Here is a 12203-nt window from a genome sequence, read left to right as displayed (position 1 = left end):
CCTTGATGTGCCTACAGACCTCGGCCTCTGTTTTCCTCTCCTTGAAATGGGAGCATGGCCTGTGTCCTCATGAGAAGGCTGAAGTTCATGTGCTTAGAGCTCTCTGAAGCCCGGGAGATCGGTCATCCTGGGTGTGCAGGCCCTTGGATGGCAAGAGAGCAACACAGGCACCAGAAGTAGCATTTGGCGAGAAGCAGAGAGCTGGGAACAGCTGACTTTCCACTTCCTCCTCCGTTGGGACACCCAGCCCTGCACCGAGCCCTGGGCAGCCCGCCATGACTGAGGCCCTGCAGGCATGCCATGCCTGGAGCTGAGGTCGGGGAGGCTTTTCTCTGTGGAGAAGATGGCGTGGGTTGAGAGGAAGCTGCTATCAGACAGCAGGCCAGAGAGGCTGGAGCTGTGCCTGGACCCTTCCGCTGCACTGGCCCGAAAGCTCCAAGGTCTGGGGCTGGGTCTCCCCCTCACCATTCCTCTGTCTCAAATGTAACAGGCTTCTCTGGGCTCTTTTTTTTTTTTTTAAGCAGGTCATTCTTTTAAAATTAATTATTTCTGGCTGCGCTGTGTCTTCCATGCTGTGTGCGGGCTTTCTCTAGTTGCAGCGAGTGGGGGGCCACTCTTCGTTGTGCACAAGTTTCTCATTGCAGTGGCTTCTCTTGTGGAACATGGGCTCTAAGCTCATGGGCTCGGGAGTTTCGGCTGCCGGGCTCTAGAGCACAGGCTCAGTAGTTGAGGTGCATGGGCTTAGTTGCTCCACGGCACGTGGGCTTTCCCGGGCCAGGGATCGAACCCACGTGCCTTGCCTTAGCATGCAGATTCTTAACCAGTGGACCACCAGGGAAGTCTTAACCATTTCTTTTTTTAAGTCCTTATTGAATTTGTTACAGTATCATTTCTGTTTTATTTTTTTGTTTTTGCTTTTTGCCCAAAGCATGTGGGATTTTAGCCCCATGACCAGGGATCGAACCTGCACTCCCAGGGATTGATCCTGTACCCTCTACAGTGGAAGGTGAAATCTTAGCTGCTGGACCACTAGGGAAGTCCCCAGGCTCTTTTAAGGAGGCCCAAATTACTCGGGATTACCCAAGACCAGTTTTAGCCAGGAATCACTGTCCTTCCTGCCCGGGACAGTTTGAGGCCACTACATTCCAACCGGTGAGACAATGGGGCTGGAAACACAACCTGATTTCCTACTCACCTGAGGGGATTAGAACCAGGAAGGGTAATTCTGCTATTTTTAGAGATTCACATATTGTGCTCTAACCTCAAATACAAAAGAGCTTTCATAGCCTACTTACTATTGTTCCTGCTCTTCAGCGTGGCAGTGGGAAGTCAGGGGCACACGTCATAATAATAACAACAGCCAGCCTTTAGTGAGAATTACCGTGTGCCAGGCAGTGCAGTGTTAGACTTAATAGTTCATTGAATCTGCGCAACCATTCTTCTCTGCTACCTCTAGATTTACACATGGGGAATCTGAAGCTCAGAGAGGTTAAGCAGCTTGCCCAAGATCACACATAAGTGATGAAGCAGGGATTTGAACCATAAGTAGGCTTAGACTGTAAAGAATCTGCCTGCAGTGCAGTAGACTCGGGTTCAATCCCTGGTTCGGAACGATCCCCTGGAGAAGGGAATGGCTACCCACTCCAGTAGTTTTGCCTGGAGAATCCCATGGACAGAGGAGCCTGGAGGGCTACAGTTCATGGGGTCACAGGAGTCAGACACAACTGAGCAACTAACACACAGACACAGCCCAGGTTCAAGCCCCCAGTCTTAACTGCCATGCACCCTCCTGTCTTAGAGTGAAATGCCCTTCGAAAGAGAAGGGGATGAAAATTTGCGCAGGGTGACAGAGGAGGCCTCGAGACAGAATTTTTAGCATTTCCCACAATGAACAGGGCTTCCCCGGTGGCTCAGCCATAAAGAATCTGATTGTAATGCAGGGGACACAGGTTCAATCCTTGGGTTGGGAAGATCCCCTGGAGGAGGAAATGGCAACCCACTCCAGTATTCTTCCCTGGAGAATTCCATGGACAGAGGAGCCTGGTGGGCTATGGTCAGTCCATGGGGTTGCAAAGAGTCAGACACAACTTAATGACTTTACCACCATCGCAGTGAGCAGAGACTGCTCTAGGCTTTGTGTGGCACTGGAATGGAGAGCAGATAAGAAAGAAACACAGATGTGACGACTGGAGCCAGAGAGAGGCTGGGGCTGGAGCATCGCGCCTGGACCCTCCTTCCAGGCTCCATTATCGCTTCTTCCAACTCTGACTCAGCCCCTCCCAGAGGCTGCCATTCGGCCACCCCCACCCGACCGTGTCCCCGGGACCACCACTCCTCAGGGACCCTGGTACCAGGATGGAGTACCCACCCCACCAGACTCCCGACCAATTTCTCTCCCCCCTCTTAATACCCCAGCTCCCCAAGTCAGGCTGTTTCTCTGCCTTGCCAGCTGAGAACGCGTGTGTTTTAAAGCTCTGAATGGGCCATTTCGGCTCGGAGTCCAGATGCATTTTTATATCTGTGTGGGGAAAAAATACAGAGGCTCGGCTGGCAGTCAGAAAGAGTTTTTAAATTAACGTTTTTTTTAAAAAAAGGAAAAGTTTCCTGCACCTGTCCCCTCTCAGAAAAGCACAAAGAAGAGCAAAAGCATTTCTTTAACTTGGCCTCACCCACATTTAATTTTTAAGAGATAACATGTCCCACCCACCTCGCCCAGGTACTTTTCAGATGCAGCTGTCTATCAAATAAACCTACTCTGTGCCACCCTCGGGGTTTGTGCTGTGTAAATCTCACAAATAACCCCGTTTTACAGGTAAGGAAACAGAGGCTCATAGTGGGACAGTTGGCTTCCCAGGGTCACGCTTGTCTTCCTAGGCTGCCGTAGCTTAAAACAGCAGAAATGTCTTCTCTCACTGTGGGTGCTTGCTAAGTCGCTTCAGTCATGTCCAACTCTTTGCGACCCCATGGACTGTAGAGCCTGCCAGGCTTCCCTGTCCTTGGGATTCCCCAGGGAAAAATACTGGAGTGGATTGCCGTGCCCTCCTCCGGGGATCTTTCCGACTCAAAGATCAAACCTGCATCTTTTATGTCTCCTACATTGGCAGGAGGGTGCTTTATCACTAGTGCCACCTGGGAAGCCCTCTTGCAGTCAAGGCCAGAGATCTGAGATCAGGGTGCACAAGTGTTGGTTTCTTCTCTGGAAATCTCTGTTCCATGGCATCTCCTAGCTTCTGGTGACAGCCAGCATTCCTTGGCTTGTGGACACCATTCCAACCTCGGTCCTCACAGGCATTTACCCTGTGTCTTCCCATGGCCACCTCTTGTAAGAATGCCAGTCACACTAGATCAGGGGCCCACCCTGCTCCACCATGTCCTTGCCTTAATTTAACTGCAACTGCAAAGACCCTCTGCAAATAAAGTCACAGCCTCATGAGGCGTGGAGGGGGTGGGAGTGCCCGTGTCAGGGCTAGGATTTCCATGTATCTTCTTTGCGACAGGGACCCAATCCAACCCGTAACCATCACAGTACAGATGAGGTTAGAGAGGGCTTGATTCCGGTCCAGACCACTCCCGGGTACACACTGCCTCCTCACAGCATCAGAGAAGCCAGAGGGACACTCCCCCCATAGCATCTCTTCTCGTAGCAGATGGCGCTGACTGCTACCCAGAAGCAGAAAACAAGACATTGCTGCCAGCCGCTGCTGCTCCCGGTGCTGACAGTGCCCAGGGACCCTCTTCAAACTCAGGGCTAACCCAAGGCCCCTCTGCCTAGAGGAAAAAAAATCAGAGTTGTCTGTGGTGGCAACACCTCCTCCAGGAGAGCTAGCATCTATTGAGCACTTGCTGTGTGCCCCCAGGCTGTTCTGGGCACTTTGCAGGCTAATGCTACTCTAGAACCCTAGAGGAGGGTGCTGCTAAAACACACATTTTACAGATGAGGAAACTGGGGCCAGGGAGGTTTCTTTAACTAGCCCAAGACCCTGAGGCTAGGAAGTGCAGAACCCACCCTGCCCAGGCAGAGTGGCCTCAGAGCCCAAGCTCCTGGCCACCAAGCACCACCAGCCTCTGTGTACGTCAGGGGTGTTTTGGGAAGGGCCCCAGCACAGAGCCGTTTAGCTCTAGACCAGGTGATGCTGAAAATGGAACCCACGGTGCCGTACAATTCCATTTATATGAGGGCTTCAGAGCAGGCAAATCTGCAGAGCTGGAAAGCAGACTAGTGCTTGCTGGGGGTCCCGGGGGATGGGGAGTGGCTGCTGGTGGGTCCACAGTTCCTTTTGGGGTGATAATGGTTCACCGGGCTCTAAATGTCCATGTCCATCACTGTTCTAAAATGTCTGTGGAGGTGATCACATGGCTGTGAATAGACTACAAGCCGTTGCATTGGAGATGGGTGACTCAGGTGGTAGGTGAGTTATATCTCAGTAAAGCTGTTATAAAACAAAAGTCAAAAAGAGGGAAGTAGGCAGTGTGCCGGGGAGGGTCGGGAAGAGTGGAAAGCAGGAGGGGGGAAGAGCTGGGTGGATGCTGGGGGCCCCGAGCGTGGTTCTGCAGAGGGCAGCAGAGATTCGGGGGACGGAACCCCCAGGGCCAGCGGAGGACGTGTCTGCCACCCAGTGTAAGCAAGGGGCCCGTGTGCTTGTCATCGAGGGGCCAGACGAGCTCGGCCTCCTCAAGAGGCGCTGCCCCAGGAGGAAGGCCAGCCAACTAACAGGCTCGCTGTCCTTAGACGGGCTGTGACCCGGGAGGGGAGCCGGCCACCTGGCCCAGGCACCAGCCATAGGCCGGGACAGCGGCTGTTGTGACCACCCCGCCACTTGTAGCTGCGTCCCTGGTCACGTAACCCCTTAGTGGAGGAGGAGGGCCCAGCGCCTCCTCACACCCCCACCGGGGAGCAGGTGTCCCAGGGCCGGAGCTGGCCTGCAGGTGTGCGGTGCCGGCGGGCAGGCTGCGGGGAGGGCTCTGCTCACGCGCTGTGTCTCTCTCCAGAGAGCCTTCAATGCCCTGTGTCATAGCACCCACCTGTACGGCCGGAGGCTGGTGCTGGAGTGGGCTGACTCGGAGGTGAGCCTGCAGGCCCTGCGGCGCAAGACGGCCGAGCACTTCCACGGTAAGAGGACTGCGGGGGCCAGGCGCCTGGTCCCCCCGCCCCTCCGTGTCTTCTACACCTACTCTCTGTATTCCTTCTGCCTCTCCGAGCCAGTGGGGAGTGCTGACCTCTGCGGATGGCATCGATGGCCTCCACATCGTGGTGTTTCCCCGTCTAGTCCCGTCATTGGGAGGCCTGGCAGGAAGTCAGGGAGAGGAGGCGCTTGGATCAGGGTGGTCATCCTCACTGCCGCCTCCCTTCCTGTCCGGCTGCTGCCGGCTGGCTGTCACTGCCACCAAAGGCCACAGCTCCCGTCCAGTGGCCGTCTCCACCCAGCAAGTGCTCTGTCCAGAGGCCAAGCCAGGGGCCCCTCGCCCCGATTTTCCTGCACCCGATACCCCTTTACTTGTCCCTCCTCAGTTACCTGGTTAAAGCACCATGCACTTCCTGCCAAGCCCCGCCTCTCATGCAGCTTGGTGGTATCACCCGGCCTCACCGATGACTCAGCCCCCGCCCCCCGCTAATTATAGTGAGCCCCTGCCGTGTCCCAGCGCCGGGAGTGCGGCAGTGACCTGGGGTAGAGGGGGTTGGGTCCAGGTGGAAGGCGCTGGATCCAGAAAGGCCTCCCAGCAGAGGTGACGCTTGTGCCCACAGAAGGGCTGCCCGAGGTTGTTGTGAGTATACACATGGAGAAACAGGGAGGCCAGCATGGCGGGAGCAGGCGGAAAGGATGACCAAGGGGGCTTACACAAACCTCGCCTTCTCCAGCACATTGTCCAGAGGTGGAATGGAAGCCCTGTGACCGTAGCGCCCCCACCAGACTCTTTAGCACACACCCCCCTGCCCACCCCAGGGGCCTCTCCCGCCTAATCCTTCCCCACCACACCGCCTTCAGAGGCCACCGTCCCCAGATGCCCAGCAGGACACTGTCTCTGCATACGCTGTTCCCTCTGCTCACAATGCCTTGCCTCGACGTTTTTTTTCATCCTGGTCAGTGCCTATCCAGCCTTAAGGCCCAGTGCAAAGGACACCTCCTCCAGGAAGCCTTCCCTTTCCCCGCTCCCCAGGTTATCAGTAATGGCTCTGTCCTCTGCTCTTTCCACCTGTGTTCCTATATCTCCGTGCCGCATCGTCATGTATTTCTTTACGATTCTTCTCGCTGGACTGGCACCTTTCCCATGGAGACTGCACCAGCGGACTCTGTCAGGACTTTGTCACTGATGGGTTGATCTCCGAGCCCCCATGCCAGCCAGGGTCCGTCCGAGACTGGGGAATCCATAAGTAAAGGCAAACGAGAAACCAGAGACATTAGGGCTAAGTACACAGCCACAAGCGCACAACTCAATAAGTCCCCAAATCCTATCTTTATCGACAGACATTGACAGGCCCAAATGCACCCATCGGCAAATGTTTGTGTAAGGGACTCTCCCGGCCCTCCCCCACCCCTCCCTGGGGCCAGCAGGCGAGTGCAGGCTCAGCAGTCCTGCCCTGCCTCGGAGAGTGGCCCCCTTCAATAGATTGATCTCCAAAGACAGCATTATTGCCTCCCCCCAAAAGAAAGCTGCAGCAGGAAGTGCTTCTGTGAGATTGGCCATCTCCCCAGGTCAACTGCAGGCCGAGGCCCATTCAGGGGCAGGTATTAGGTGGGCCAGAAAGTTGGTTTGGGGGACTTGCCTGGTGGTCCAGTGGTTAAGAATCCACCTGCCAATGCAGAGGACATGGGTTCAATCCCTGGTCTGGGAACTCAGGTCCCACATGCCACGGGGCAACTAAGACCACGCACCACAGCTGCTGAGCCCATGCCCTAGCAGCTGTGCTCCGCGACAAGAGAAGCCGCCTCGATGAAAAACCCGAGTACCACAACTAGAGAGTAGCCCCCGCTTGTCACAACTAGAGAAAAAGGCCATGCACAGCCACCAAGACCCAGCGCAGCCAACAATAAATAAATTTTTTTAAACAGTTCGTTCACGAACTGTCTTTTGAAAAAACCTAACGATGCTTTGGAAAAGATGGTATGGAATAAAAACAAATAAACTTTCTGGCCAACCTAATGCAATAATAGCAGGAAAAATGGCAGTGGATTTGCATGCATCTTCCCGTTCATGAACTCACAGCGCTGTGCAGTGGCTGTGATCAGCCCCATTTTGCAGGTGACAGAACTGAGAGCAGCTGAGCATGGAGGGACCCGTGACAGCTACTGTGTATTAATAATAAGGACTCCCTCCACTGGGGCATCATCTGTATGTGACACGCATCGTCTCTCATCCTCACAGCAGCCCTTGCATCAGGGTCTTTTCCATTGAGTCAGTTCTTCGCATCCGGTGGCCACAGTATTCATCTTACAGATAAAGAAACTGAGGCATGGAAAGGTTCAGCTGAGCGCCTCCTAGCTTAGCGTCCTGGGACAAGTCACTGCACCCCTGAGGCTTCTGTCTCCCATTCCACAGATGAGAATGTGAATAGTTCCCCTATATGGAGTCATGACCTGATCGGTGATAACACGTACAGCACAAGCTGCCTTTTTTTCCCACCCACCCAGCACGCCTAGAACGTTGTTGTTTAGTAGCTCAGTCGTGTCTGACTCTTGCGACCTCATGGTCTGTAGCCCACCAGGCTCCTCTGTCCATGGGATTTCCCAGGCAAGAATACTGGAGTGGGTTGCCATTTCCTACACCAGGGGATCTTCCCGACCCAGGGCTTGAATCCGTGTCTCCTGCACTGGCAGGCAGATTCTTTACTGCTGAGCCACCAGGGGTAGATGCTCTCAATCACCCCGTTTTACAGATGAAGACAGAACTTGCCCAGGGTCACACAGATGGTAGGGGGTGGAAGCATAGTTTGCACTCTCGGACAGCCTGGCTATAGCACCCCATCCGTGTGGTGACACCCCCTCTGTCCCTCCCCAGTAGGCAGAACGCTGTGGGGGAAGCAGGACAGACACATCAGCCAGAAACCGGTGCTCTGAAAATGCCAGCCCTCTCACCCACGCGCCCATTGTCTGCTGGATCTCCTTGGGAATAGGGGGTACCCGCGGCAGCCCTGAATACTCAGAATAGGGCTGCCGCCCTCTGGCCCTCCTGGCTGCACCCTTTTCCCGGCTCTGCCCCTTCCCCATGGCGAAAAGTACCCAGCTCATTTGTGTCAAAATCCGCATTGTTCAGAGCTTCCAGGGGCCTGGCAGACTCCAAGGGCAGGTGGGATCCATGCCCAGTTCCTCCCCGCGGGCCCCGATCTGTGCCAGGAAGGCACTCAGATCTCAGGTGGAGGCTCCGAGCCCCATTTGCCCAACCTGAGCACCGAGGCCACGACAAAGGGCTCCCTGGGTAAGCTGGGCCTCGGAATGAAAGGCCGGCATCTTAACCATTCAGAGGGACCCGGCAGAGAGCTCACTGGTGACACCGTGGCCTCCGAGCTGGCCTCAGGGCCAGTGGGAGGTGGCCAGAGTGATGGAGAGGCCCCCCATTATGGCTGGTGCAGTCAGCATGCGTTACCCCGAGTTCATCCTCACCTCTGGGGCTCAGCTCATCCACCAGGCCTGCCGCTCCCCTGGGGGAGACTGTGGGGACAGGTTGCTGCCGAGCCAAAGGCCCACCAGGCCCTGTGACCAGCCCTTCTCTCCCCCATCGGTCCCTGACAAGCCGAGGTCAAGGCACACAGCTCCACGTGCAGTTCAGGCCAAGTAATACTCATTACTGTTATTATTCCCATGACAACCTTCATCTGTTAAGCCTCACTCTGTGCCAGGTACTGTCTATGAGCTTTCACAGGTATTAATCCTGCAGAATCCTGGCAGGTAAACACCGTCATTATCCCCACCGTTTCCCAGATGAGGAAACTGAGGCCCAGAGAGGGCCAGTGACTTCTCCAGGGGCGCCTAGCCACTAGTGGCCAAGTCAGGAGTCAGAGCTGGGCCTCTAGCCATCCTGCCCGGCTGCACGTGAGCAGCTGTGCGCACGGCCCCTTACGTTTCACCTAGTCTGTGCAGTCTCGGGCAGGCTGCTCCGTCTCGGTTTGCCATCTGTACAGTGGGACTAGGGTGCTACTTCATAGGGGAGTCGGGGGGCGGGGTTTACAGGAGATGATGCTTCTGAAGCTGTGGGTGCCCAGCGAGAAGGCGGCAGATACTACGTTTTCTCACCTCCCCTGCCAGGCGCTTACGCTTCCTGTTTTCCTTGCATTCCCGTGGAGCCAGGCCAAGGGAGGATGCTCTCTGGGCAGAGGAAAGAGACTTAAAGAGGAAACCTAGCTTTAGGAAGCCTGGACAACGGAATGTGTGAAAGAGAGGGAGGGAGGGAGAGGGGATGAGAATGAAAACGCCCGTCAGCTGGGCAGGGCACAGGATGGTGCGTTTGCTTCTGATCCTGGATGCCACCTGGTCCCCATGCCTGGCACGCAGAAGGCACTTCTCAGTACACGGTAACAGAGAGGAGGAGATGGATTCCTCACTGATGAAAATTGGTGCTGTCTCGCCATCCGATGTGATCATGGGAACTAAATGCCCTCAGCCCCCTGTCTCAACCTCGCCACTTACCTAGGGTCCCTTATTGGCATCCACAAAAGCTCAGAGCAAACCTCCCAGCGCCCCTTCCCCAAGGCAGAGGTGGGCAGTCTTCATTTCATCCACTGGTGTCCCTGATCATGTGGGGCATTAGATAGTCCCTGGTGAGCTGACACTTAACCAAACACCCATCAAATGGGCTGGCCCAGAGCAGGTCTTTGAAAGTCATTCAAAAAGCTGCCCCGAGGAGGCAAAGCCCTTAACCCCAGACAGCGACGCTAGTGCCCAGGGACGAACACAACCACCCCGTTCCTCAGTCCCGCCTCCCCGTCATCTCCCTGCCTCCCTTCCTGGCTGGAATCAGCTATCTCATCCACAGCTCCACGGCCTCCCCGCCCCCCCGCCCCGGCAGGTGAAGTGCTATTCCTCGGTGCCTTGCGTGCAGGAGGGTGAAAAGAGAGAGCACGGAGGGAAGAAAGAGGAAAGGCAGCCACTGACTGCGTCCCTTTCTTCCCGAGTGTGTTACAAACCAGCAGGGTCAGGGCATTGAGAAGCTTTCAGGGCCCCGGCAGGCTGCGGTACCTGCGAGCGCCGCCGACAGAATATAATGGTACGGAAGCAATCCGCCTGCAGAACCCTCTGTTTTCAAGCATGCACAGCCAGGGAGGCTGGGGCAAACAGGCTTTTATTTGGCCGGGAGCGCGGCTTTGCTTCCCAGCGTTGTCTTATTCCAGCTGGGAGACTGATGGGCTGTGGTTAGCGGCTGCACCTTTCACCTCCGGAGCTGGGAGCGCAGACATGACCGGCATGGCAAGTGGCTGGCAGTGCCGCCGTCCCCCGCCCGGCCAAGCCAGGCCAGCCTGGGATGCGAGAGCTGCCATCTTCAGGCCCAGGCAGTCACTGGCCTCCAGCACACTGGCCCTCCCCGCCGGGAAGTAAGGAGCCCGATTCCTGGCCCCCTGGCTCCATCGGCCTGGCCCACCCACCCGTGACTTGAGATCTCAACCCAGATATCAGAGATTGGACTTCTTTCCGACACCTGCCGTCCTGGGAGTTCCCCTGTCACACCCCACGCCTCGTCTCCCTGACACTTTAATGAACGCAGGTTCCCATGCCTGCTGCACAGTGAGGCCAAACTGAAACATGGGAGTTCGGAGCAGAGAAAGGTTTATTGCAGGGCCGAGCAAAGAGACAAGGTGTCTTCTGACCCCAAAAGCCCTCAAGCTCCCCTGAGGGTTCCAGCAAAGCATTTGTAAAAGCCTGGTAGGAGGAGGGGATCACCAGATCCGTGGTCAGATTATGCATAACTTTCTGACTGATGGTGAGGTAACAGGGCGGTGTCACCGGGGTTAACTCTATCAGTCCTTAGGCCAGGAAGCCTGGGGCTATGAGCTCATGGTCATCAGGTTGTTTTATTGTTCAGTTACTCAGTCAGCTGACTCGTGACCTGCGGACTGCAGGACACCAGGCTTCCCTGGTCCTGCACTGTCTTCCGGAGGTTGCTCAAATTCATGTCTCGTTGGGTCGGTGTTGCTGTCTGACCATCTCATTCATCTCATCAAGTAGTTAACATCCTCCATTTGATGGGGTGGGTGTTCGTATTTGCAAAACAACTGGACAGCAATCAAATATTGCTGTCTGGACACTTCAGAGGGTGAGGGCCTGTCCTGGGAAGGCCCTATAGGGTCCTGCTCTGTTGCACTTTGTGTTCCCCTCTGTGGTTTAACCTGGCTACTCCCCCAGAGACTTGACCCTCCAGGGGACATGGTCCTCTCCACGTCCCCTGCCTTGTGTCAGCACCTGGCACAGAGCAGGTGCTCACTAACAACCTGTTGGGTGAATAAGCCAACAGAAAAACCCTGGTCACCAGCAGGGCCCCTTGTAATGGAGCGTCTAATATGCCTTGGCCTCTGTAAGAGCAGCCTGCGTGGTATGCTGCCAGGGAGCCCTAACCTTGACCCTTGAAGCCCCACTGTTCGGAAGAGAGGCAGTCAAGTGCCTCCTTGTTAAAGATGAAGTCAGAGAAAGAAGAGAGAGCTCTGTTGAAGATGTACCATGTGCAGGGGGCAGTGCCAGGGTTCATGCCCTATCTCATTTTAGCCTCAAAACTCCCTAGAGAGGGGTGCTGTTCCCATTTTTCTGAGGTGGAAACAGCCCCAGAAGGGTCCAGTGACTTTTCCTGAGGACACTCATCTTTGCACACTATAGGACAGCTCACCCTATCACCACTGCCTAGACCCCAGCAGTTCCTAAATCCTAATTATCCTCCCACCTTTTATCAGATCTGGGTTCCATGGTCCAAGTAGGACCATGGTTACAAACTACAGCCCACAGCCAGATCCAGCCTAAAGCCCATTTTTGTAAATACCGCTGTTCTGGCACACAGCCATGCCCATTTTTCACATAAAGTCTCTAGCTGTGTCTTCACACTGTAAGGACAGAGTTGAGTAGTTATGACAGAGACCCTACGGCCCTCAAAGCCCTGAAATATTTACTGTCTCCCCTTTTACAGAAAAAGTTTACAGCCCCTAGGGCTTGTGAAATGGCTGCCCTTCTTTTATGTCTGAAGCCATGTGGGTGGCTAATTCCTCCCACATAACCCCCCTTTCTCAGAGA

At 55.2% G+C, this 12203-nt stretch overlaps 1 protein-coding gene across 2 annotated transcripts in view; it reads left to right on the top strand.

Moving 5' to 3' along the window:
• RBM19 (RNA binding motif protein 19) overlaps window positions 1–12203 on the top strand; it is a 124286-nt gene that overhangs the window by 94720 nt on the left and 17363 nt on the right. For both annotated transcript variants that reach the window (XM_065904710.1, XM_065904709.1), the window contains exon 23: window positions 4990–5110. In XM_065904710.1, the coding sequence (XP_065760782.1) occupies window positions 4990–5110 (121 nt within the window). The remainder of the gene's footprint in view (window positions 1–4989; window positions 5111–12203) is intronic.

This window comes from Muntiacus reevesi, chromosome 13 (genome assembly GCF_963930625.1).
Source record: "Muntiacus reevesi chromosome 13, mMunRee1.1, whole genome shotgun sequence".
Lineage (NCBI taxonomy): Eukaryota > Metazoa > Chordata > Mammalia > Artiodactyla > Cervidae > Muntiacus > Muntiacus reevesi.
This window is presented reverse-complemented; position numbering and strand designations above follow the sequence as displayed.